The sequence below is a fragment of the Cottoperca gobio genome, chromosome 8 (assembly GCF_900634415.1).
Source record: "Cottoperca gobio chromosome 8, fCotGob3.1, whole genome shotgun sequence".
NCBI classification, from domain to species: Eukaryota; Metazoa; Chordata; class Actinopteri; order Perciformes; family Bovichtidae; genus Cottoperca; species Cottoperca gobio.
In genome coordinates, this window is record NC_041362.1 from 11,548,442 (window position 1) to 11,574,814 (window position 26,373).

The window sequence follows — 26,373 nt, forward strand, 5'->3', positions numbered from 1 at the left end:
TAATACAAAGTCAACAATGTTGCACATCATGAAAAGTGTTTTATTATCAAAGAGCACATTTTGATTACTTTAACTTTATATACAATACAAAAATGCAAAAGAAGAGCTTTCTTTTTAATGTCACCATTTATGTTTCCACGGTTCCCTCTTTGACTATAGCCATGGCCAGATTCCTGGCCAGCGCGAGTCTCAGTAGCTCCACCTTGGTCAGCTCTATGTCTTCATCCTGAAATGAAAAATATACTCGCATTAGGAAGTGTAGACTGCTGTAAGTCTTTAACAATGAGGCAGATCCTTGTATCGCAGCTGTAGAAGAAATGCACTTTACAGCACCAGAGTTTGAGCCTGTGAATTACAAGTCCAGCAAAGCATCATGGGTAAATTGTTCTGCAGGAGTTGAACAATAAGCCAATTGTGCCCAAAGGTTATTTTTAGTTCGATAAGGAAAAAAGGCCCCAACATTTGTTTTGTTTGGTCTTGAAATCTGGTCAAAATGCTAACATTGTGTTTAGTAAATGTTTCCATATAAAACATTTGTTTAAACTGCAGACGTGTGCATATCTTTGATATTCAATTATGAGTTCATAGAGACATTTTCTTATCATACTGTATTTATTCTTTGGGCACATGGGACTCCTGTTTGTTCCTTAAATATAATGAAATATATAGAAAACAAGACAAAATATAGTATAATAAGGAAAAACTCACTTTTCAGTCAAACGGTTTAAGAAATAAAATGTGCCCAGAGAACACTTCCTCCAAAGGAAAGTATAAATGTTATGCGGGCTCAAATGGGTTAATAACTTACCTGGTTTTACATACCTTCATTCAGACAGTAGCATCAAATTCATATCAACACCAAACAAATAATAACAAACTTTTTCTGGGGAAACGATATTGCACCAGCAACTGAAAACTAGTTTCTTATGCTAATCATGAGCAGCATCAGCGCCACACCACCAGCTGAGCGGGATTAAGGCCGTGTGAGGAGATGCGTACCTGCATGGACCCGTCTGTGCCGGGTGTGATGTTCAGGGAGGAGGTGAGCTCCTCTAAGCAGAACATCAGCTCGTGGGTTTGGTCTGCTGAGAAGATCACCTAAACATCGGACAAACAAAGCCACCTTTTAGTCAAACCAGTACACAGAACGTTGCAGTTTCTCTTTTGTTCATTCTTTCTTTGTCCCCATATCTAACATAATAAGTATAATTTATAAAAATGAGATTTGATCAAATGAAAGGAACATCCTCTCTAAAAAGGTCATGTGACCAGTAATTGAAAATGCATGATCAGGATCAGACAAATGAATTATCCAGTCACACACGTGTACTGAAGTAAATTGAGCAATGAATGAAGTTCTCTTACATTAAAACACAAGACAGGAATATGCTCAACATAAATTGATAAATTAATGCATTTGCTGTAAATCAGCCGTTTCAATTGTGCAACTAAAATGTGATCACACTGAAAATGTGTTTCATCCGTCTGATATCTATTTGAACTTGATGTGGACTTACACACTTTAATAACTGCCCGTCAAAATATTGGGATAGAATTTAGTATCGAGCTGCAACAGTTATTCTAGTGATCGACAGAAAGTGTATCTGCAACTACTTTTGATATAATAAATTAATATTATGTTATATTGTTTTTCAAATATTCTCTGGTTCCAACTTCTTAAATATGAATATATTTGCTGGTTTTCTTAAACTTCTAATAATAATACATTTTATTTAGAGGCGCCTTTTAGGACACCCAAGGTCGCCCTACAGTGCATTTAAAAGTTAAAACAGCTATAACAAAGCCTGGGCGCGGTGCAGCTAAAAGCCCTGGCTCCCATGGTGCTGAGGCGGGAGGTGGGGACAGTCAGGAGTCCAGCTGAGGATGAGTGCAGGGAGCGGGAGGGGGTGTATTCCTGGAGGAGGTTTGAGAGATAGGTGGGGGCGAGGTTGTTGAGGGCTTTGTATGTGAGCAGAAGGTTTTTGTAATCAATCCGGTGCTGAACAGGGAGCCAGTGAAGTTGGATGAGGATGGGGGTGATGTGGTCAGATTTGGTGCGGGTAATGATCCGGGCAGCCGAGTTGTGAATGATTTGGAGTCTGTTGAGTAGTTTTGTGGGTAGGCCAGAGAGGATAGCATTACAGTAGTCAATTCTATGACGGTAAACTGAATATCTTTGGATTTTGGACTGTTAGACAAAACAAGAGATTGTAATGGACGGTGTTTCCTGATGATGAAAGGAATAGGAAGATTAATCCATATTAAAAACAATCCTTACTTGCAGCACTTAGCACAGGGGTCGGGAACCTTTTTGGCATGGAGAGCCATAAAAGCCAAATATTTTTAAATGTATTTCCTTGAGAGCCATATATTTAATAAAATTGAGTTTTAAGTATATCACGTCTCAGAGTACTAAAAGTGCTATCAGTGTTTCCCCTACCATTGTCTGTAACCCCCCCACGGAACCCCGCTTATGTTATTTATCTAATTTATGTGCACGTTTCTGTGTCTACTGAACTGGTGTCAAACTCAAGGCCACAATTATATCCAGCCGCGAGAAAATATCATGTCTATCATAACTGGCCCGCTGGTTTTGGTAATTAAATCAATGCATGGCACAACCACGGGAAAATACATATTTGAGGAAGTATCTAAATGTGTTAGAAATTAAACTGCCCCGGGACAAACTGACGGGTCTGACGACAGACAGAGCCTGCGATGTGATGAAAAGAGCACCAGGATGCTCTGGAGATGGAACATGTAATAAGCACCGTAACACAGACAGGAAACTTTATAAGAGTCAATGTAAGTCTTTTCCTGAGGAGATACATTCTGAACATGGCGGTGTGATGGCTCACCACAGATCTCTGGGATGAAAAGTGTGGATGTGAGCTGGCCTGTTTGTGCGACATAACGAAGCATCTCACTGTTAAACCTCCAGCTTCAGGGCCGTGTGATCACAGACATGTATGATGCAGTGACAGCGTTCCAAGCCGAGCTGCCTGTGGGAGACTCTGATGCAGAAGGAAACTTTGGTCACTGCGTGTTTCCAAACACTGACAAACATCTCCCCCGCTGTGTTCCCGACTGCGCATGAACTGCTCAGCAATCCGTTTGCAGTTGACGTGGAAACAGCACATGTGAATATCCAAATGGAGCTGGTTGACCTTCAGTGTAACGACACACTCAAAGCAAAGTGTGACTCTGTGAGCGCTGCAGTTTCCAAGCTTCACCCCCGAAACGATGCCTTAATGTTGGCCCTCTCTGTGATTGAGTTTGACACCCCTGGTCTACTGCTTGCTTTGCGCAGTTTCTCCTCTGCTGTTTCGCAAAGTGCAGGGCTCCGCCCCCTACACACACTAAACGCACAGACACATACGCACACAGTTGTCAGAGACGGAGTGGAGGAAAGGAGAGGGGAGAACTAAAACAAAATCCGCTGCTAAATGTTTTACTCTAAATGACACAATATAATTATATATTACATGTTTAAAAATGTCAGCTCAAAATTGTCTGCGAGCCATATCTCGTCATCGAAAGAGCCATAGGTTCCCGACCCCTGACTTAGCATTATCATTTGTTGTCTCTGATGTTTTATGTGTTAATAAAATAGCATATTTTCATTATACATTATTAGTTTGTCTGAAGAAAGGGCAAACATTCTTGTACAAAGAAGGGATTATAATCTGACAAATGCAGAGGTTACTGTACCTGCCGCAAAACATTCATATCAGCTTGATATTTGAATGTTACTTCGTTAAATATTATCATCTTGTGATTATAATGAGACCAATTGTGTCTAAATCCACAGTCTACTGCACACAGTGCATGGTGACTGACCTCTTTCTGCTCCAGCAGCGGCAGAGCATCAGTCAGCAGAGTCATCCAGAAGCTTCGGGGGGCGATCTTGGCCGTCATGAGGGAGAGGAGCAGCTTGGCCGCCTCACTGAAGCGCTTCTCTCCGTACAGCTTGTGGAACTCACGGTACTTCCCTAGAGATGAAAAGACAGCAAAGAGTTCTGACTTGTCTCATGTGACCGCCTAAAAGGGACTATAAGGGAAGCTGTCCAGGAGACAGAATGTCCCCTCACTTTATGTGTGCAATTAACTTGTGAGTCATAAGTTGAGCTGTGTGTGTGTGTGTGTGTGTGTGTGTGTGTGTGTGTGTGTGTGTGTGTGTGTGTGTGTGTGTGTGTGTTCCTTAATCATACCAAGGAAAGTGAGCCTGTCGCTGAGCAGCATTGCTGGACCCAAGTTGTCTATCAGGTCCAAATCAGAGAAGGTCCCTCTGGCGCAGTAATCCTGTAGAAACCTGACACACACACACACACACACTTTTTAAACTTGAAAAGAAACAAACTGACGACGAAGTGCTTTCAGTCAGACCAGCGAGCCACAATTGATCTGAGACCTCAAATCCCAGACCACATGTTTCTGTTGCGTAAAAGGCCTCCCCATAACACAAGAAGCAGCCTAATAATGGCCAGATCGGACAAACGTAAAGCAACGGGAAGAAGGAGCTTTTTGTTGTCCTTACCTGTGATTAACTTGATCATCCCACAAGATTCATCATAACTAAGTTTTAGGAGGATACAAGTGCCATCGTTTGATTTTACAGAATCAACCTCCAAAAAGGTTGCTCTTTAGAGTCAATGGTGGAAACGGTGTTAAGGAGAAAAAGACAAACTAAGGCCTTTTACTGTATCTAGAAGAATAAGTGTGTCGTTAAGGGAAGCTAACCTCTCTGAAATGAGGGTGGCAAAGGCAGCATCTTTGGCCCTGATGCTCCAGGAGAGAGCTGAGCCAAGTCTGTTGTTCCTCAAGGCCCGCATAGCCATGATCTTACAGATGCTCCGCACTGGATGAGGACAAGAAATTAAAGGTTTTAAGTTCTTACTGCATTGGAAAATCACATGACTGTATTAATGTCTGTAAGAAAGGGGTATAATAGAGAAAGAAAGTGCTACCTTGCTCTGACATTTGCCTCTGCTCGCAGATCCTGAGCACCTTGAGGGCTTTGCGCTCCGTGTCTAAAGGAACGCGCTCGATCTGCAGCTCCAGGTAGACGCGACCAAACTCTGGGCAGTGGTCAAAGTAGTCCACAGCCAACTGCCACAGACTTAACACAAAAACACAAGCACACACAAAAGCATCCTATAAGATGAGGCATTTGTAGAGGCAAATTAAAATATCATGGCGCTGCTGTCTCGTGTTTCAACTGCGCTGACTCAGTTTATGAGGAATAATAAAAACGTTATTTAATTCAAAATCCAAAAGTTAGTGTTTCAAGACTAAACATGTTTTCATACTTTGTGTAAATCTAAACTTTTAAATGAACACAGTAACTAAATACACAAATTAACAGAATTAATAATTACCACACTTAGATAACCATACCTGTGATGAGTGAAGAGACCAGAAGCGTATTCCAACAGGAGAAACTCCCTCAAGTTGGAGCCAAAGCTGAACACACACAGTAAATATAAGATGAATAAAGTGTGAAATCTTGTTCTCTCCAGATTAAAAGTGTTTGCAAGTACAAACGCAGACAAACAAGAGTCCTTACTGCAAATTGTGAGACTGGAGGAGTTTGCAATGATCCAACAGATCTGTCAAATGTGCCACAAACCACCAGTTGTTGAGTGCAATGCTGAAGAGACAATTAGAAAAGAGTTGAAGTTCATGAACTCAACTGTAGGCATAAACACGTATGGCTTGTATGTACTGTATATTTGTATTTATACATCAATGTAATGCTGCATGTTACCTGCAGTCCTTGATGACCTGGTGGATGTCAAACTCAAAGGCAGCCAGCAAGATGTTGTCCAGGGGTTCCGGGACGTTCCTCGAGTCCAGAAACATCGTCATGCAGGACTGCAACGCACACGAAAACACGCAGACACACACAGTAAATTACAAGAATGTAGTAGCTGTGAACATGAATGTTGAGCGGTGCGGCAGCAGTTAGTGTAGTGTACCTGTGCATAGTAGTGCAACTCAGTGGGTTTGACTGTGGGGTGGCTGAAGAGCAGTCTCGTGACCAGGAAGTGATACCAGGTGCCCAGTAGTTCCTTGTGATCCAGCAACATGTCTTCATCCCCCACTAGGATCTAAAATGAAGTGAAATAAAATGATTTAATGTCCTAAACAGGACTTGTTGCATACAGGTTACTACAGATATCATTTTACATATTCTGTACAGTAGCTCAGGCTGACACTGACCCTGCAGATGATCTCCAGGTGTCGGTTGCTGGCAAACGAGTTGTCCTGCAGGCAGCGGTCCACCTCCTCATGCCAGTTTCTCCACTTCACATCAAACTCTGTCAGCGTCTGGGTGCCTCCAGGCTGATGATTATCAGAGAAAGTTCAAAAAGGAGAAAACCTTTATTGGTTGCTTTTAGAGCTGATATTGAGTTTGAATTGGGCAAAAGTCAACCCTGTGTTCTATGAATACATAAATAGTATGTTTGTAAAGTGTTATATAATATATATATATATATATATATATATATATATATATATATATATAAAACCCTCTCTCACACACTAGTTATATTACTTCAAACCCCTACATATGTTTGCTTATATTAAATATTTAAGGGGAATTTAAAGAACATAGATTTTAAAAACAGGTTGTATGTCAGCAGTCTTATTCATAGCGCAGTAGGTTAAAAATAAACAACAAATATGTTGGATGTCAGACTCAAAAGGTAGCTTGATATAGCCAATACACATTCTTTTACAGTGAAATTACAATATGCCTTTCAAAGCCACTGTACCAGCACTGCAGATCACCTTAGGACATCCCTAATTCTAATGACATCATAACGCCAACAGAATGCATCAAATAAAGATTATGGTAGACACGAATACCTGTGCACCATAAGGAATTCAATACAACAGCACTGCAATCAATACTAGTTTTGCAAAGCTTATAGTGTTCAATTTCAGAAGCTGGTTTGATTCTATGGTCATTTTAAATGCAGTTAATTGAGGTGTCATTCTGCTGAATTGCATTACACATGTAGATGTGACTTGTGCATATTAAGAAGAACCAAGTCACATTTCTGTGCCCTTTTTCCTCTTGGCAAATACAATTAATTACTTTAACAGCTGAGGTCAAACCATGTGTGAACTTATTCTGGCAATCAATAGATATTATCTTGCCAAGGCAGACTAAAACTACTCAATGACATAAACCACTGAGAAGATTATCTTACATTGTAGAAGGGCATCTTGGTCAGCAGAGTGTCCATCAGCTTGTACATGTTCCTGGCAGCAGGCTGTAGGGTGGCCTGCTTCACCAGCATCTGTCTGGCTTCTTCCAACCTGCCTTGCAGCACATAACTCACCACCTGCTCAGCCCAGACACAAAACATGAGATTTCACACTCATAATCAGGGCTAGGTGTGCATGTAGCTGGTATAGTTTTAAAGACATAAACGTGTGTGTGAGTGCGTGCGTGTGTACCTACCACATCCCAGTAGTCGTGATGCTCAGCAGGGCTCTCACTTTGCAGCACTTCTCTAGCCTTCTCATCAACGTCAGCCTTGTGTAACCTTACCCAGTCCAGGAGGTGGAGCAACAGGGAACCCGCTGAGGAGACAGACACACTGGTGACTTGTTTGTTTGGGTGCTTTCATAGCCTGAAAGTCACGTTATAAAATGTTTTCCAAAAACATACAAAGATGGATTAACTACAAGCACAAAGTCAAAGTCTAACCAGGAGCAGCATCAATGAACAGCACTTCACACAGATTCCAGATCAGTTCTATGGCCAACAGAATGGACACCTGTAACACCAGAAAGGCTGAGATTAGCAGAAGGGTAAATTACATTTAAGCAAATGTTAATACTGAATTATTTCCCAGCTCTACTCAGAAACTAAAACACAGATGTTATCCTGTTTGTGCATTAGTATACTTTACACATAAGGATGTAATGTTTCTGCATGATGTGGCACAGATACACATACTGTACAGTGATAGTACACACCTGATTTCCATATTGCATGGACACTTTTGCATCTTTTGTAGAAACTGCCAAAAGAGAAATGCAAGTTTGATTATCCCGAGGGATCACATTAAAGACTAAAATATTTAAATTATATTTCAAAATTCGGACCTGCAACTTGCTGAAGCTCCTCCATACAGGCTCGTATCACAGATCTATAGTTTTTACTGATGCTGACAAATCTAAGGAGCAAGACAGAGACAAATCATGATATGCAATTATTTCTGCAGGTGCTTCATCTGCCTTTTGTAACAAAGCTGTATGTCACTTAGAAGCGATACAGACAGTGACATGCACAGGAAGAGAGTCATCAGGTGGCCTTACTGGGGTTTTTTGTTCTTGTTAGGGAGGTCCTCTCTAATTGTCTGCAGACCAACAAAGATGTGATGTGACTCATTAAAGAGTTTGCGTAAAATGGGGGAATATATGTCCTCATCTTTCCTGACCTCATGGATGAAGGAGCAGCCTGATCCTTTGGCACCTGAAAATACAGGACAGAAATTGCAAAACAGCGTGACATTAGGTAAGAAAGAGAGGAAACATACAGAGAGGCTTGTATCAATATCTACACATACCTGATGATGCCTTGTAAAGGGTTTCATACGCAAGGATATCACCTGGACCCCATGCAAATCCCAAATGTTTTCCATCACTGGCTGCTGGAATATTCTGCATTTAAAGAAAAGAGACACTGAAATTATCCACTAAAACGGATCATGGAAAGATATAAATGTGGTCCGTCTTCCAAATACAACACCAGATGGTTGTGAGTTCAATACCGGGGCTGCCACTATTGCACCACTGAGCAAGGCACCAGTAATGTAATGCAATGTAAATTATTGACTCAACTTGTGTTTTGATTTGGGTTTTTTAAACTGAAAATGTCTCTCCTATTCATGATTCTACATTAAAGTATTAGACATGTTAGAATAGACATAATAAAATGGCCATTTTTTTCACAGTCAAGGCCAAATTTCTAACGTTTTATCAACTTAATTAGTACTTAAACAAAATAATGATATAGTAATTAATTAATCAGACCTGAAAACTTTAGAGTAGTGAAACTACAATGAGCTAACATCTTGTTTTGATTAACAAATAATATATTACTGAAATATAATCATGTTCATCGCTTTAATGTTGCAGGTGGCAAATGTGGAGCTAATTTTAATGTGTTAATAGATTGATAAAATAAAATAAATACTTAAGGAAAGTACAAGTACCTCAAATGTATTGTTCCACGGTTTAAGACATATTCATTTCTGTTTATAACCTTTTGATGACCAGACACACGTGTTGGCACTCTATATCATTATTTATTAATCTATATTAGACTGTAAGTAATGTTGTTGCGGTACAGTTAGCTTGTTAGCAATGCTATTCAGTGGGAGAAAAGAGGGAAACTAAGCTACAGCGGTAACTTACGGTGATTGCCGGCTCAACGTCTAACTCCTCCATCGGGGAACAATATTATCGATACAATAAAATGTAAATTACTAATCTATCCAGCTATAAACACTCCACGCCATGAACTACAAGAGCATTGCTGCTTACGCGCCTCACTCATTCATCCGAAAGCCCCCGGACGCAGGTGTAATGACGTCACGGAAGAGCTGCCCTTCCTCCTGCCTGTTTTTCCATCTGCTGTATTTGGATCTAATACATCCATGGTTTGGATTGTGATGTGGTTTTGATCCGACATACAGAAATATAACTAAAATGTACTTAATTAATCAATATATTAATACCGCAGATCTATATCTTAAGCTCCGGAACTGGGTTCAAATACAAGATTAATTATCAAAATGTGTTGTTATTCACATACAAATATACACATATTTTCTCCATGTTCTGTTAGGAATTAGTGTTTTGATTTTATTCATGCAAATACACACTCCCTTTATATGTACAAATATTAATTTAATATAGTTTCAGCGCATCATTCATAATCACACAGAAAAACAAGATGGCCGCTGATTTATAGGATTTAAAAAAACTGGGAAAAGTGCAAATATAACATTCCCAGTATGTGTAAAGTCCTGTGTGATGATGATGAATTAACACATGTAACACAGATGAGGGGTCAGCAGGGTGATGAGGTGCATGTTGAGGGGTAACTGCACCTACAAACCTCACAACAAAAGAAAAAAGAAAAAAACATCGTTGTGCGCGTGCATGTGGTTCTGAGGGTCACAGTAACGCGCATTGAGACTCTCCCGCCCATGCCCAGACCGCGCTTTCACCCACGTGATTACCTTCAGCCATTAAAAGCCCTGCATTGTGGACGCGCAATGGCGCGTGACCGCGCACGTTCGGTTCGAATCATTTAACCAGGAACGCGTACGTGCGCGTACCCGTATTCTTTGTGTGGCAGCGTAGAGAAGCGCCAAAAGAGTGACCATGGCTGATGAAAAACCAAAGGTGAGTGTTTCTACATTGTATCAAAATTATTTCACCTGATTTGTGGCATAAGGGCCCATAAAAAAAACCGGACATTTCAAATGTTCTGTTTTACCTTGATAAAGTTGTGAGCTAAAATTCAACTACCAGCTATAGCCTACCTACTTTGATAGACCGGAAGGTTTGTGAACGCGCATGTAGAGGCGCGCAGATCGCTTTCTGCTTGATCACACACAGCGAACCAGCTGGTGTCATCACCAGCGTGCCTCAATTTATTTACTTGTGAGAGAGAGAGAGAATAGAGAGAGAGAAATAGAGAGAGAGAGAGTGTGACAGAGAGAGAGAGAGCTTGTAATGTAAATTGTGTGTGTACACAAAGCAGTGGTATACTACCAACCAAACTACATGGTAATCTCTGTGTTTGCATAACCAAGTGAAATAATAATTTATTCACATTGATGCAAAAACCTTTCATATTAAAATGTGTAACATTTACAACAACGGCTTATAAGTCAACTAGAGGGATATCTACCTGTGTGTGTGTGTGTGTGTGTGTGTGTGTGTGTGTGTGTGTGTGTGTGTGTGTGTGTGTGTGTGTGTGTGTGTGTGTATATATATATATATATATCCGATGTCAACACTAATGATGATAACTGATAATGACAGACGAGTCCAAAGCTCTGGTTCACTGGAGGTCTGTGTTAACTATTTTTTTTCTCTCTGACTTTATCCTTCAGGAAGCAGTAAAGACAGAAAGCAATGAACACATAAACCTGAAGGTAGCAGGTCAGGATGGATCTATAGTGCAGTTCAAGATCAAAAAACACACCCCGCTCATCAAACTCATGAAGGCCTACTGCGATAGACAGGTGGGCATGGCATGATATCCGCACACAATTACATTACATTACAGTTCATTTAGCTGATGCTTTTGTCCAAAGCGACGTACAAAAAGTGCAAACAATCATGGAGATACAACTCCGAACAGCAAGAATCTTGTAAGTACAATAGCTTCAAATAGGTACAATCGTATAAGTGAACACAACAACCATAGCTGATTGTGAACATTGACGATGATGACCACATACAGCCATTGGACTATAATCTTCTATAACACGTGTAAAGGCCAATGAGTGTTCTCTTGTGCATACTGCCACCAGGTAATTTAAGATTCTTCTGTAATGAAGTGAATGATCCGAAGAAGGATAGCTTTGATGTAATCACCTGTGTAGCTTGTTATCAGCCACAAAGAAAAATATTTCAGGAGTAAAATTTCTTCCAGCTAAATATAATGCAGCCATTTTTGGATTTATTAATTACACTTTTCCTGCTATGACATGTCAAAATGTCTGCCATTAAAAAGGCTTATCAGAGTGGAATATTGTTGGCATACTGTAGCAGAGACGTTGTAGTATTCTCCTTCCAACTGTAAAAAGTTGGAAGATAATAGTAATTATTTTCAGCCTTTTCCAGCTTATCTCTCATCACATAGTGACATTTTGAGCTTTTGTTTTACAGTGGTTTTAACTGTGTTTTTTATTTGACATGAAGACTTTAGCTGACTACAGATATTTACCTTATTGTAAGGTCACAGTTCAGTATGTTGGGAGAAATCGAGATTGTATCCAAGAGACACATCACATACAAGCCATCTAAAGACATTATGCTAAAAGGTCAAACCTTAAAAATAAAAGCCAGATGATGCTCACTAAAGAGTTATTCATCATGGTAATGTTTTTTTTCCTGAAAGAGTTATTGTTCATAGTTTATTGGCTATAATCCAGCTCTGCTCTACGGCTCTCCTCTGACTCTACAGAGTCGATGCAAATCTTCCCTCAATAGCTGAAAACAACTTCACCTTTCTCTCATCGCCCCCAAACCAAACGTCCTTATCTACTTGTCTGTCTGCAACTCCATGTTAATCAAAAAAGCTCCTTCATCTTTTCCATCAGCAGTTATGAGCTTCACTTCTGAAGTTGTCCTTCGCCATGCTACTTGCTATAATGACATGCAGGAATGCTGACTTATTCTAATTAACAGTTAACGTGGGGATATGTGCCAGTTTAGTTCTTAAAATTATTCTGTAATCTTGATTGCGACTGTGATTGCATGGCTACAAAAACATTACTTTTACATTCTGAAGTATCCAAAAAGTTAAGAGAATATCCAATAAAACGCAAAGTCTGACATTCCTCTTCATCTGAAAGTCAAATGAGGGTTCAGCTCTCTGGAAGAATGAAGACTCAATGTTGTCTATTCATTAGACTGCCAGCAAAGCAAAAGAGACATGTTTGTCATGCAGCTCATTTTTAAAACTAGAATGAGAACCAGATGTTTTCATTATTACTTTATGTGTGTTTCAGACAGGATAGCTCAATATTTTTATATTCCCTCCAAACTACAGCAGACTTACAAAAACAAGGCAATGCATGCTTTTAATCGTTATAAATATAATTTTTATTTTCTAAGCTTTAAGAATAGAGATTTCCATGAAAAACTCTGCTTGTGCTGTATGCAGCAACTATAAAATACACAACAGATCCCATTTTTTAAATGTGGTTTGTGTAATTCATTCTGTTACATCTTTAGAGATCAAACCACTTTTTTCTTAATTGTCCAAAATATTACTTTTATTTAATGTTGTGGTATGTGTTTCCACTCCTTTATTTTCATTTTATGTTTTTCTCTGACTGTAAATCACTTGGTAACTTGGCTTTAAAATGTGCTACCCTATTAAATGTTTCTATATATATTGTTAGTAGTAGTCTATAAATGGTAGTGCTAACATTTAACTCCTTAATTGTTGAGAGACACTCAGCTATAGTATAAATCTCAGTAGTTTTATGCATTTACCACACAGTTTAATCTCTATTTTGGTGGATAAAATGTACCTTTCATTTATCAAATAGAAGTCACAGCCACTGACAAATCTTTATGGAAGTTGCAATCCTTCCCCTTACCCTGTTCTCCCGAACATATGATTTCTTTGCAAACCGTGTTTAATTGGCTCAGTCAGGCTGTGAAATGTGCAAAGAGCATTGTCTGTTTTACAATTTAAGGCAAAAAATGTGGATAATGAATCCTTTACAACAAATGGTGTATGTGTTTGTCTCTCCAGGGACTGTCAATGAGGCAAATCAGGTTCAGATTTGATGGACAGCCAATAAATGAGACAGACACACCATCACAGGTAAGTGTGAACCCTCGAGAAAACCCGTTTAGCTACCCAAAACAGACTGTGTGCTTGAACAATACACATCCACAGGATACACTGTTGCCTGGAGTATTATTTCCACATGTGTCATTACATGTGCTAATACATTTGTGCTATCCTTATCAAGTGAGGATCTAAGACATTCTTTTATATGTGGAAATATTAAAAACATGATAGAAATTAAGTAATAACAGCGTACAAACAACTCAAAATATGTCCAGTGCCTGACCAAGTCTTGATAAATGCAATTGTAGAACTTAGAGGCACTAACAGATAAAATAAAACAGTACAAATAGAAGTTCAATATAAATGAGATCACCCCACAGTGAGAAGTGTGTGGTAGGAATGTCTGTAGGCTGAAACCAGACACACACCAAGTCTTTGTGTTATCACAGTTGAGCACATGCTGACATGGGGAGCATGTAGAGTAGATGCCTCTGGCTGTCAGAACACAACAAACCAAATTTGAGTTGCGGTGCTCTCAAACTTGTTTTGAATATGACACAAGTGCCGATATACTTGATGCAGTTAATGGCTGGAGTAGACACAACTTGCATGCTATGGCATTTAATTGCAATGCTGTGCAAGCCTTGCTCTGCACACTGCGATCATCGAAGATAAAAACAATAGTTTCATTTTGCCTAGGCAAACAATAAGTTTGAGTTTAAACAGAGCATACAGTCAGCCTTGGAGCTCATAACATGTAACTGCAACATCTTGACACGACCTGTGCTCTTTCCCTTTCTCTCTCAATACACTGTTATCTTAGAAAATAAATGCAGACCAACTGGGTGTGATATAGATATAGAGTGCTGCAGGAATGAGTTCTAAAACTTGGGCGTTAGTTAGCATTTTTGCACTTCCAATACATCATCCCTGTAGCACTCTATTTGAGTTTGAACAGAGCATACTGTCAGCCATGGAGCTCATAACATGTAACCGCAACATCTTGACACGACCTGTGCTCTTCCCCTCTCTCTCTATTTTTATACTTTTTGCTTAATAAAGCTAATTTATCTCGGAAAATAAATACACAAAATGCAGACCGACTGGGTATGACATGTGGAACGTAGATTGCACAGAACTTCAGGCTTATCAAAGTCATGTGACACATGTTTATAATACTTTTTTCTCCTAACAGTTGGAAATGGAAGATGAAGATACAATTGATGTGTTTCAACAACAGACGGGAGGCCTCATTTAATCAACCACATGCTTCACCATTTTCTTTCTCAACACATCCAACCTTCCCGGCCTGCGAGACACAGCGGCTGCTTCTTTGCAACATGTCCTATTGTCTCAACAGAATTCCATGCAGAATAAGTTCTAGTTTCTCTGCTCCACAATACTGCTGTATAGTATTTTCAGTCTTGCCCTTGTTACGTTTCTGTTTTTGTACATAAACCACACCCAGGTTTTGTTTGTTCATGCTGTATTGTGGTAAATGTTAAGGACTTCCTCTTGCAAGGTTGCAGACAGATAGGACTGGTGATAGAATGAGACTAAATACAACTGACTTTACTGATCTAATGTCGTTGGGCTAGGCTTAGTTAGACTCCAGAAAATCTCATCTTAAACTGTACTATTTTGGGGCTGGATATCACCACTTGGGGAACGGTATACCCAGTTTGGGAATGGGGATGCATTGTCATTTGGTTTCTGTTATCTTCAGAACAACTATTTGATTTTATACATTTTTATATAGTAGTGGATGTGTAGAGAAATGTTTGATTAATCGTTTGACTAGGCCAAGCTTCAAATTTTGGGAAGCTTGAAGAGATGTCTCATGAAATAAACATCTGTATTGTCTTTTAAGATGCCTGTTCAAATAAAACTATTGTCTTTTTCCAAACTTCAACTAATTTTGTCTGGCTTCCCAATGTGATTGTTTGACCCTCTCTCTCCCGCCCTATCCAGGACAGAAGAAAAAGAAAAAGAGGAAGAAGACATACTTACATAATCCCTCAAGGGGAAATAGAAATACAATCAACTAAAAAATACATCTTTAGAGCTTTTGTAGACATTATCTAAAATTACACGATTGTAATTGTGTTGCCTAATTCAGATGTTCTCAATTTGTTTTCAATCAAGGACCCCTTTCAGATAGAGAATTTACAGGGTGACCCCCCTAATGTATGTCCCTTGGAATAATTTGACACACCTTATTTTTCACATGTCTTAGTAATGTGAAAGAATAAATAAATGTATTATTAGAAAGATGTAATATTAGCAGATCTAAGAGTAACGTAATATATTAACACACATTTAAACTATTAATCCTTTTGTAAAAAAAAGAATCTAATTATCATGAAATTTTAAATGAATAAATGACCTCATGGCAGAGTGCCACGGATCGCTCTGAGAATCACTGACCGGAATTTTAAGACTGAAGTTTAGACCTAAAATCTTCACCAGCTGGAGGTCAAAGTTCACCCACATTTTTCTTTTCCCTTATATTGCATTTTAAAACATTTTGCAGATTTTCATAATCAATGCTAATAGATTCGATAGCAGAGGAAAAAATAACCTCAGGGATGTGCACTCAACTGTCTGAAGCCAAGACCTGCCACCAACAAGAGAAGCGATCTTTGAGGTTCTGTCCAATGAGAGACGAGTTCTGCGGTGTTCTGTCCAATCAGAGCGGGCCGAACGCTGGTGGGCTGGGTCTGGTGGGCTGGCACCGCAGAACCAGCGGATCTTTTCTTCGTTATGTTTTTCAGTGTCGGGTGGAGTCTACATCCCGTAGCAGCTCTGCGGGGAAGGAGGAGGACTGATTTTTAGTAGTTTCTTCTCATTGACTATCTGTTACCGCTTAGGCATCGAAATACTCCATAAAGATGACGACAACAACCACCTTTAAAGGCATGGAGCCCGGTTCTAAAAGCAGTTCCAGGTAAAAAAAGAGCTAAAAACCGTTAACGAAGGGAACAAAAGAAGTGTGATGCGGGCGAGCCTCTCAGCTAGCAAACGCCTATTTTCTGCGTTTGCTCAAAGGGCAGCCTGCTACCTAACATTAGCCCGCGGGTGGCTGGATTTAGCTAAACTGTCACATAGTCTTGCTAATTAAGGTAATCTTATTGGGGGACTGGTGCACCATATAGCAGTTGGCTCCACTGCGTTAGTTAGGTTAGCCTGTCTAGGTTGTGTGGAATAGCGATGATTAGGCACGCGAGTTTGAGAAAGATAAGAGGCACGAAGGGGTGTTTTCCGTGTATATCTGTCGGGAGGAATGGTCAACCCTACCTACTGCTAGTCCATCCGCTTTAACTGTCTTTGGTCGACTACAAAATAACTTTTTTTGCTGTTCAAGTCACAGCTTGTGTCCTGCGGTGATTTTCTAAATGTGCTGTTATTCGAAGTCGCTAGCTAATGTACATATATCTAATATATTAGCTGTGTGGATTTTGTTGCATTTTTTTTCGATAGAGGAAGTAAGGTACAGCTCAGGAGCGAGAGTGCAGATATGAGATTGATTGCAGGAAGAATCCTAGACGAGACGTAGGTCTGCATATGTCATTATCACAGATATGGCTCATTGTTTGTTGGAGCCAATGGAAGTTTAGATAAACTCGGATAATGTCCATTTATAGGCCTAGTTTCAATAGACATGTCTATGCTGTTGTCTTTGTCTGACGAACAACATCTGTTAAATCTTTATTTCTGGTAAAGACCCCTTTTTATAAGAAGGCCACTCATCCGCCCAGTCATCGCTTCCTTGTAAGTGATGCGTCTGGATGTATTCCGGCCCCTCTGCAGTGAAAACAATTCAGAGAAAATGCCTTAAATGTATGATTGCCTCTATAATGGGTCGTGATTTTAGGTCATGTAAGAGGAAAACTAGGTCTATTATCTTTTTCATAGTGAGCATGTCAAATCTCGGTCAGTCATTAAGCGTTTTGAAGTCGCATGCTGTTTTCGGATGATGCGGGGACTTGGGTGGGGGCTTTGCGCAAGCTAAGCCTGTAAATCTTTCCTTAGCTCTTTGCTTTTGCTCCTTAAAGACTTTTTTTTACGAGCTGTTGGTCATTTATGATGCCGGCCAACCAAATGGATCCGTACAGCAGCTACTTGAGTAGAATGAGGCTAAAATCTTAGTAGGCCATCAAAAGCCTCCCACCCTGCCTTATCAGACATGCCATCTTTGGCCTTGGAGCTAAGCTATATCTGCCCTAGCTCCACCGGCCTGATGCTGCCCTCCAGCCTCTAATCATTAATGCCATTTCATTTCATTGATATTATTTGCAGTTTCATACTAGGGTGGGGTCTGCTGCCAGGCAAAAGCTTTTCCCCCATCACAATCCATGTGGAAAGCATGAGCTCATCCTCTCTGGCCGGGAGGTGAAGTCTGGTTTAGGCATTACTGTCACAGCCAAGTGTGACGAGCACTGTGGATACAAGAATTGATTAAAAAAAAATTCACGCGAATGCAGTCCAGACTGTGTGGCTTGTCCTACTGTAGTTGCTTTCTTTGTAGTTTTGCTTCAAGAGAGCTGAGTTGTTTTTGTACCCCATCTGCCTGCCTGGCCCTTGGACAGCTGCTCAGTGTGTCAGCTGGTGGCTTCAGGGACTCTGAGGAGAAGAGAGTTTGCAGGAAAAAGAGGGAGGGGTCCAGCAGGGGCATTGCAAACACACCAGTTTTTGTCGTCCACCCCGACTGTCTTTCAGCACGGCAAGGAAAAAGGCTTCCCCTCCTCATTATAGTGTTCCTTTTGTTTAGCTTGTGGTGGAAGGAATGTCGGGACGAAAAGCATTTGTTTACCATGCATTGGTCTGAATGCAGACTTTCTATATTGTTTCTGGAACAGTCCATTTATTAGGTGACCTATATTAGCTGCGGACATCAGACTTTTCACCTCTATTGTTTAATATTGACCCAAAGGGGGCATCACATTTGATCTACTAATTTTGCAATGGTTTAACAATGCTACCAGGAGCTGACACCAACCCATCGTGTGTCACTGCAAAGGAATCTATGCTGAGGAGAGGCTGCAGCCAGCTCACTCTTGATTATATGTGACTGGAGTCAGCTGCAGGGCAGAGATTGTGACTGTCTGTCTGACAGGATGACAGCCGGGGCTTAGAGAGTGGAGACCTTGCTGGTAGTGTGTGGGTGTGGGTGGAGTAGGGAGAAGGCTGTTAGTAGCTTGAGGCGTCCACATGTTATATTTGATTATTGATTTTGCACTGTGCAGCTGATCAGTGGCATGTGACAGGAAGGCCTTTGTGTTTTCGTTTTGCATAAAGAGTGGGGGATGGGGGAAAGGTAGCAGGATGTCAATTAAATGACATTATAATCATTTGTTGTGTCTTGCAGGGTCCTGCGGCCGCCGGGCGGGGCCTCCAGCATCTCCTTCGGTGCGGACGAAGACTCGACTCCCCGCAAGGACAAGATGGTCTCCAACATCTTCGCAGAACCTGACGACCCTCATGCTCATCGGAGGAACAATCCACCCAGTAAAACATCCCTCTTACCGATCTTACTTCCATGTCCATGTGACAATACCAAAGGAATAAAAAACAATAGGGTTTTGATTTACAAAGTAACATTAACAGCGGGAGGGTGTATAAGTTCTTCTGCATGGACGGGTTCAATCTTGTAAAAGTAGACAGAACTATCAGAAGCCTTATGTAAGCAAAAACCACCATGAACTTAATTCTTCTAACTTGAGCGAGGAAAAGATACAAACTAGAGTGGTGTTAAGTATTTTTCCATTTAGGTTGTCAGAACCTCCCAGATGTGTAAAAGCCAAAAAGCACTAGAGTACTAGGACAAGGGTAATATGAAGCTAGGCTTTGTTAGATGTGGATGAGCCCTCAACGGGAAAAAAATAGGTCAGTTTAAAAATGTGTCAATTGGAGAAATGTGTGGCCTTGTATAGACACGAGGGAGGTTTTATTTTGAGTGCACGAGGAGAGGCAGACCAATGCAGCAGTCGGGGATATGAGACCTGTGACTGGCTTTGAGTTCTCAAGGTCACTGAAAACATACAGCCACAGAGGCTCGAATAAAGAATTAATGTAGTCTGACAATATTGTGCCTGCCAGTGTGTTTATGATAATCCAGGTATAACTTTAGCAAAATATAATTTACTCTTTAGTATCTTGTATTACTTGTAGTTAAGTATAGTGCCCAGCTAGCCAGTGTTTGGTTAGGACTCAAAGATTTGTTAAAGCTTGTAAAGAGGAAGATTGAAGCCCCGCAGCAGTAGGATTCCGTTTCAGCTCGAGGCTGTGAAGTTACTCACAAGCCAGGGATCACATGGTTTCACACTGGCCACTTTGTGGGAAACGGTTAGTGTAGCAAATTTTCTGGATGTGTGGACAATGAAGAATGTACCCTAAAATCATAACTTCAGCTTCTGACCTTTATGGACAGCAGCTGCTGACAGTAAAATCCTTTCCCTGTTTGCATCGTTTCACTTGGGTTTAGGTCAAGTTCAGGGGAGCCTTCTCGTAGCATGGTTCCCACAGGTCCTTGAACATTTGTGAATTTGAGGGGGGGGGGGGGGTGTCATGGCCTTGAAAGTTTTTGAAAATAGATACGAGTCATTGAAAGTGGCTGAATTTGTGTTTTTAATGCACAAATAGAAATTGAAGTTATTTTTATATTTTGTTTTACTTAACGTAAGTAAGTAAGCTACGTTCCGCTGTCTGCATGCGTGTGTCCAGCAGCTGCGTCATTGTTTCAATCGCCACCTGGCTTGATGGAGTACAATGGTAATTAACTTTGATAGCTCAAACTTTGCCGTGTTGGGTCCTTGAATTTGAGGCAATTGGGCCTGAAAAGTCCTTATTTGGAGATTTAAGAAGGTGGACGAACCCTATCATATTCTTTCCTCTGCAACAGATACAACTGGATGAAGATATTTGTTTCAGCTTGAATAGATTTATTATTTTAACAGGTTTTATAAGCATTTGGCGATCTGTCTGGCCTGGGTATGACCTTCTAGTACAGTATAGATACAGGTTCCTTTGCTTTGGCATACCAGACTTAGTAGATCTTTTTTTTTAACATCCTCCACAGACTGTAAAAAGATCTTATATTGTTTGTGGTAATTTAGAATTAAAGTATCTATTTCTGTTTACCATGCATAATCTGTCGACTTCATTTTATTGGCTCAATTTCTTCTATTAAAAAGTATTTTCAATGAAAACTGTTCACAGCTAGTTCTGTGGATTATCCAGAGTGACCGAGGACATTAGTTCTAGAAAGACATGAAATTGGGGAGATGACTCAATATATGAGTAAATACACTTAAAAGTACAACATTTTCTGTGTGATCTTTCTTTTTAAGTGTGTGAATCTAATTCTTAAAGTTTTTTTTTTGTTTTTTTTAAGCTAATGAGAGTAATGCCTGTGTTGTGTCAGTTAAACTGTAGGGATGTGCTGACTATTATGTTTATGCTGACGCATAAGCATATTGTTATTCAGCCAGAGTCTTTGGCAGGTTGTTCGTCAGGATTTTAGGGTTTTCAGATACCAGAGCTTTTGGTTTGTTCAAGTGCCCTCAGCTTCTGGCCACATGAGGATCACTCTGTAATCAGAGAGGACGCCAAGACTACCAGCAGCAGCATGAGTGCTGTTCCTGCCTTCAAGCTTGTTGTACAGTGAAGTCAGTGTTGCCATACATTTATTTAATTGATGCACCCAGGAGATCTATAAGGTTGAGTAGAAGACTATGTGTTGTTGTGATAACATAATGCATCAGCCCATGAATCTGGTTTATTCATCCTCCATTTACTGTCCAGAGAATTGATCAGACATGTGGAGCCAGTAATGACGGAGCCCTTGTTGAGTGATTGAGGCAGTCAACACTGCTGATTCACTTCACTCCATCAACAACAATGGCCACTCCTACGCTTCTTCGGCAGCCGTTGTTCTCCTCATGACAAAGACGGTCTGTCCCCTCCCTGGCCCTCTGGGCTCGCGCTGTGCTGTTACCTTATGTGGGTTTAGTTCCCCAGAGTGGGCCAAACACTGGATGTAATGCTCTTTCTGCTAAAGGAGAATAGAGTCGCTACAGGGTTATGTGAGTTTTGGCTTTGATGTTGTCTGCCTGGAAGTGTTCCACTGCGTTTCTGGGTCTGTTGCAGACGCCCAAGCGGCTTTGGGGATGTTTCCTGTTGGTTGTCAGTGATTTTGTTTCATGTTATTTTGGTCAAATTCCCTCATAAAGCTCATGTTTTGTCAAATCTGAGAAGATTAATCTTATGATGAGCAGTGTTGCCACATGGGTTAGAAACATGTGGGGGGGGTGTAATTGGATTAGTGTCCATATGGTATGACTCTGCTGCTTTGAAGCCTGAGTCATGTTTTGTCATTGGTCTCTTGTGTTTCCTGTCTAGCTTCAATATAATCTATTGGCCAGGAAGGAAAATAATAAAATAGTAGGGGCAGCTACTGAATGTATGTTTTCCTCAATAAAGGGTTTTTTATATGCTGTACATATTGTAAAGCCCATTTAGGCTAATTTGTGATTTCTAGTATTTGGCTATATACATAAAATTGACTTCACTATTACACTCTGCTCAGTCTCTCAGCGTGTTGTTCTAATCTGACCGTCTCCTTCGCAGCTGGGGAAGCTGTAGGAACCCTGTGTGGAGAGCCCTCCGCGCCACTCAGGCGATGCCAGCAGCCTCTTCTCTTCCCCAAGAACCCTGAACCGGAACTGACCACCATCCACAACTCCGGGGCAGCCTTGGTCTGGAACCAGAGACGAGAGGTACCTCTCACTTATTATGACAGGCGCTGTTTCCAAAACAGAGCCACAGCCTAGCTCGGGGCTGAAAAGCGCAGTCTTAGATTAAGAATAATTCTAAACAGTTCAGTGGAAAATGCATTGGGGGATGGGTGCCTTAATCCATCTATTTGAAACTGACCCAGGATGTTGTTGGATCAATATTCTCCACGGACATTTGTAATCCCTGTAGAGGTTTAACCCTTGTGCCTCACTGGGGACATTTTTTTACTTTTGGCTGTGTATGTGGCAAACAGTTTGGCAACGTTGTGAGGGTTTTGTTTTTTGTATAATAGTTCTATAATAAACTGTGAAGCCAAAAGACCCTAAATAACAAATGTTCCCATTGAAACCATCATTTTTGATCCCACGGCATTTACAGCATACATTTCAGTATATATAATATAATATTCAGATTGAATCTTTTTCTCATGTTTGCTGCTCTATTATATGTTATGTTATGTATATATTATGTGTTAATCCATGTTCTTGCTAATCATTGACACATCCAGGACAGTCCAGTGACAGTATGTACACAAACTTTCAAAATGAATAAATATTTGGCAGTAACGATCAGGACTGAAGTTGGTAATATCAACACTTTGGTTTACACCGAGCAGCGATGATTCAGATATAGAAATACAGGAAGACCTCACTTTAGTTCACGACATCTGATGTCTTCTGCTTTCATTGTAGGTTGAGAATGGCCAAGAACAAGCAAATGATGGTAAGTATCCTGAACTCTTGAGCTTTTTATAAAGAGGCGTTTAAGTTTCTGTCACACTCACATGTCTAAACAGCAGTGCATGACTTGGATTACTCAGTGAATAGCTCCATGGTACATTAACATATCAGGTAATTTCACTCTCCCTGTATTTAAAGATACAGTACATGTTCTCCCTTTCTAAGTCAACATCACATGATCTCTTTGATGTGGTTGTTCCCTGTCATGATGTGTGATGGTCTGTCGTCGAGCAGCTGTTCTGTGATGGCAGGCTTCACTTAGTATGAAACACTTTTTATTAACCTCCAGGTGCATGTTTGTAAGGGAGTGGCTGGCTGCTCAGATAATGGAGGGTTTGACCGCACATCTCTCTGAGCGTTTAGAAATGGAAGCTCACTTATCTGACCTGCTTTTGAATGTGATTGTAATGCGTGTGCACTTTGAAGTGTATATTAAAATGTTGAAGGCTTCAGTTTATTAACAGTGTAACTAGTCTGTTCCTTCACATTTCTTCTGAAATGAGAAAATCTCAGAGAGAGAAGGGCAGCCAGACACAGAGGGCCAGATTTAATGACGCGGCGTATATGTACGCTGCAGTTTTGAGTTTGCAACCGCAATCGGTGTGTATTCAGACGCTGAATACACACTATGTCGCTACGAGTGAAGGCGAGCTCATTGGTGCCGATCAAGGTAGTGATCTTGATTACCAAATATGTAGTTTGGCCGTGAGAGAGAAACTGTTACTATTACTCCAAATATATCATAGAATGATATTATAATCATTAGCATATAATAAGTAATACATGATTTAATGAGACAAATCAAAGATGTACAAAATAGAAATAAACACAATGGTGAGGTAAATGGAGCCACTTAAATGTCGTAATGAAACAAAAGTTTAGTTGCACGCCGTAGTGATTTTACAGTTCATTCATGGGTTGAGTTTAAATTCAAGGTTCATGAACACCAACCACAATTTCCTGTCCATTATGCTTTGTGTAAAAGTAATCCGATACTTAATAAAGGCCTAACTTTTAGGGGTTAAAGGGCTTATGTACAACTAAGGTTTTAGTTATTCATAAGCCTGTATTTAATGCACGTTTATCTGACAATCGCAAATAGTGTGACCTCAGTAAATCCAGCAAAATGCATAATCATCCTCTGTTAACATGTTTCCTCGTATTTGCTTGAAATTTGTAAATTTCCCCATTGTGGGACCAATAAAAGATTTCTGATTGATCCTCCCTTAAATGCAATGAGAGAGGCGCGTACCTTGCAAACAGTCAAACAAATGACATGCAAACTGCTGCGGCAGCCTGGTGTGTATTTTTGATAAATACTGCACATGTTTTGTGTAGAATACGTCACATCTGCGCCTGATGAACTGGCCCAAACGCCTTCGTAAATCTGTCCCAGAGAGTTCTAATATGTGAGCTTCTGGATCTTCTGGACACTAGTTTTGTAAAACTATAATTTATGCAGTTGTCACAGCAGCCGTGCCACTCCTTCTGATGTCAAGATAAGAATATTTGAGTGTCCACTCTGCCTAGAAACAGATTTTAAAATCAGTGTTCTCCTTATTTGTGTCAATTAAGTTTGAAAGTCCACTTGAATTTTCACAATCTGCAGTAATTTAGGCACTAATGGACAACAAGAACCCAATGCTTCAGCACTTTTTCAAATGTTATGCGTTCGTCCAGAAATGCGTTTCGATATAATGGGTTGTCTTCCTGTTGCATCTGCAGAGTGTCCTGACAAGGTGGAGGTGGAGGGGGAGCAAGAGGTGCAGAAGGAGACGCCAGAGCCCTCTGCCCCGTCGGGAGTTGCCAACTCTGCCACTGGCGGCCGAAGAAACCCACCTGGTGGCAAGTCCAGCCTCATCCTGGGTTGAGACCACTTGTTTTTTGTTTTTTTTCATTCGAACGCTTTTTTTTTATTTTTTAAAGATAAATACCCCCACCACTCTCTTCCTCCTCATCAACTTGTCACCTTCTTCCCTACTTCACATGCACTCACGCGGTCACGTCCATGGACCCCCGTGTCCTCTCCCTCCAACCTCAAACCTTTTGTTTTGATCCTTTTTTCTATTAAAACAAGAAAACTGTTGACAAAAGCACTTTATGTATCTCTCTTCCCCTCTTCCATTTCAGCCCATCCTGTAGTGCATCGCGCCTGCTGGGAAAGGCATGACGTTTAGCTTGTCCCCCATTCTTCCCTGTTGTAAATGGTAAAGGAAAAAAATAATAAAAAAGATTTGATGCGTGGATTTCTAAATACAATAAAGATTGATATGAATTTGCTGAGGCTAAATTTCTCTTCTCTTTATTTTGTATGTAGTTGCAGTGAAGTAAATGTTGCCGTTCAGAAGGAACGTACAAATGTAGACATAAAATCGACTGTACTGCTGATTATCTTGTTTGCATATGCATAAATGTCTCAACATGTACAGTGAGCCTGGAGACTGGAACTCTGCCCAGCCCAAGTAATCACAAAAGCTGCCTCCAATTCTGCCAGAAGTCTTTTCATGACATACGCTGGATATTTGGCTCTTTACAGTGTTTCTGATTCAATGTAGGCGTTGCATTTTGATTCATGCAAGATGTAATGTTACTTATAAAACATTACTTAGAACACTCCTCAATGATGTCTTTATTTGGAAATGGTTGTCTTGGTCTGAGTTTATTTTCCTTAAGCAGCATTAGGAACATAGTAAGGAGATGCATTCTTTACACCACCTGTTTTATTTATCTTTGACATATCAGACTTACCCAAAAATGATCTCATTTCAGATTTTCACATCTGTAGCGAGCATAGTTGTCTACAGATTAAAAGTTATTTTATCGTGGAGGTATTCCCTGAATCAACAACTACACAACTGGTGGTAAATCCTGACTAATAATAAGCTTTATTAGTATAGCACCTTTCATACAAGAATTACAGCCCAAAGTGCTTTACAGCAAAAACATAAACATTAGTACAAAATGATTTACAGTACAATAATATGTTGATGTAAATGTGAAATAGAATACAAATAGTAAACGTGGAAACGACTAGTTAGATAAAATAGCTGCTTTAATAAAAGCATTTAAATTAGTTTAAAGTGGCATAAAGTAGCAGCATTAAAGATTGTATAAAATGTAAAGAGATATGTTTTTAGTTTACTTTTGAAAATATTGGGAGAGCTTGCCTCCCTAATGTCTGCAGGTAAAGTGTTTCATAGCTTTGGTGCATATAGATAAATATAATTTCTACAACCCTTTTTGACAAATAAGTAACCAACCAAA

The 26,373-nt window shown here is 40.2% G+C and overlaps 3 protein-coding genes across 4 annotated transcripts; 2 read left to right on the top strand and 1 right to left on the bottom strand.

Moving 5' to 3' along the window:
* Positions 1-22: 22 nt before the first annotated feature.
* Positions 23-9,631, bottom strand: nup85 (nucleoporin 85). 2 transcript variants are annotated; one of them, XM_029437724.1, is made up of 19 exons: positions 9,439-9,629; positions 8,589-8,682; positions 8,338-8,494; positions 8,125-8,195; positions 7,996-8,039; positions 7,724-7,793; positions 7,475-7,596; positions 7,221-7,355; positions 6,223-6,345; positions 5,979-6,110; positions 5,768-5,874; positions 5,567-5,650; positions 5,398-5,463; positions 4,968-5,119; positions 4,741-4,858; positions 4,212-4,312; positions 3,841-3,992; positions 1,000-1,098; positions 23-226 (listed from the first exon to the last, which is right to left on the bottom strand). In XM_029437724.1, the coding sequence occupies exons 1-19, from the start codon at positions 9,469-9,471 to the stop codon at positions 128-130; spliced, it is 1,959 nt and encodes a 652-aa protein (XP_029293584.1). In that variant the 5' UTR covers positions 9,472-9,629; the 3' UTR covers positions 23-127. The 2 variants fall into 2 exon arrangements, with proteins under 2 accessions (XP_029293584.1, XP_029293585.1); XM_029437725.1 differs by lacking the exons at positions 23-226; positions 1,000-1,098 and adding an exon at positions 1,108-2,099 and having other exon boundaries at positions 9,439-9,631.
* Positions 9,632-10,298: 667 nt separating this feature from the next.
* On the top strand, positions 10,299-15,489 carry LOC115012235 (small ubiquitin-related modifier 2-like). The gene is made up of 4 exons (XM_029437726.1): positions 10,299-10,434; positions 11,151-11,282; positions 13,532-13,603; positions 14,769-15,489. Exons 1-4 carry the CDS (start codon positions 10,414-10,416, stop codon positions 14,829-14,831), a joined length of 288 nt encoding a protein of 95 aa, XP_029293586.1. The 5' UTR covers positions 10,299-10,413; the 3' UTR covers positions 14,832-15,489.
* An 838-nt stretch (positions 15,490-16,327) lies between these two features.
* LOC115012397 (jupiter microtubule associated homolog 1-like) lies at positions 16,328-25,399 on the top strand. Its single transcript, XM_029438003.1, has 5 exons — positions 16,328-16,520; positions 18,942-19,081; positions 22,202-22,350; positions 23,062-23,092; positions 24,835-25,399. The coding sequence occupies exons 1-5, from the start codon at positions 16,465-16,467 to the stop codon at positions 24,978-24,980; spliced, it is 522 nt and encodes a 173-aa protein (XP_029293863.1). The 5' UTR covers positions 16,328-16,464; the 3' UTR covers positions 24,981-25,399.
* The last annotated feature ends 974 nt before the right edge of the window (positions 25,400-26,373 follow it).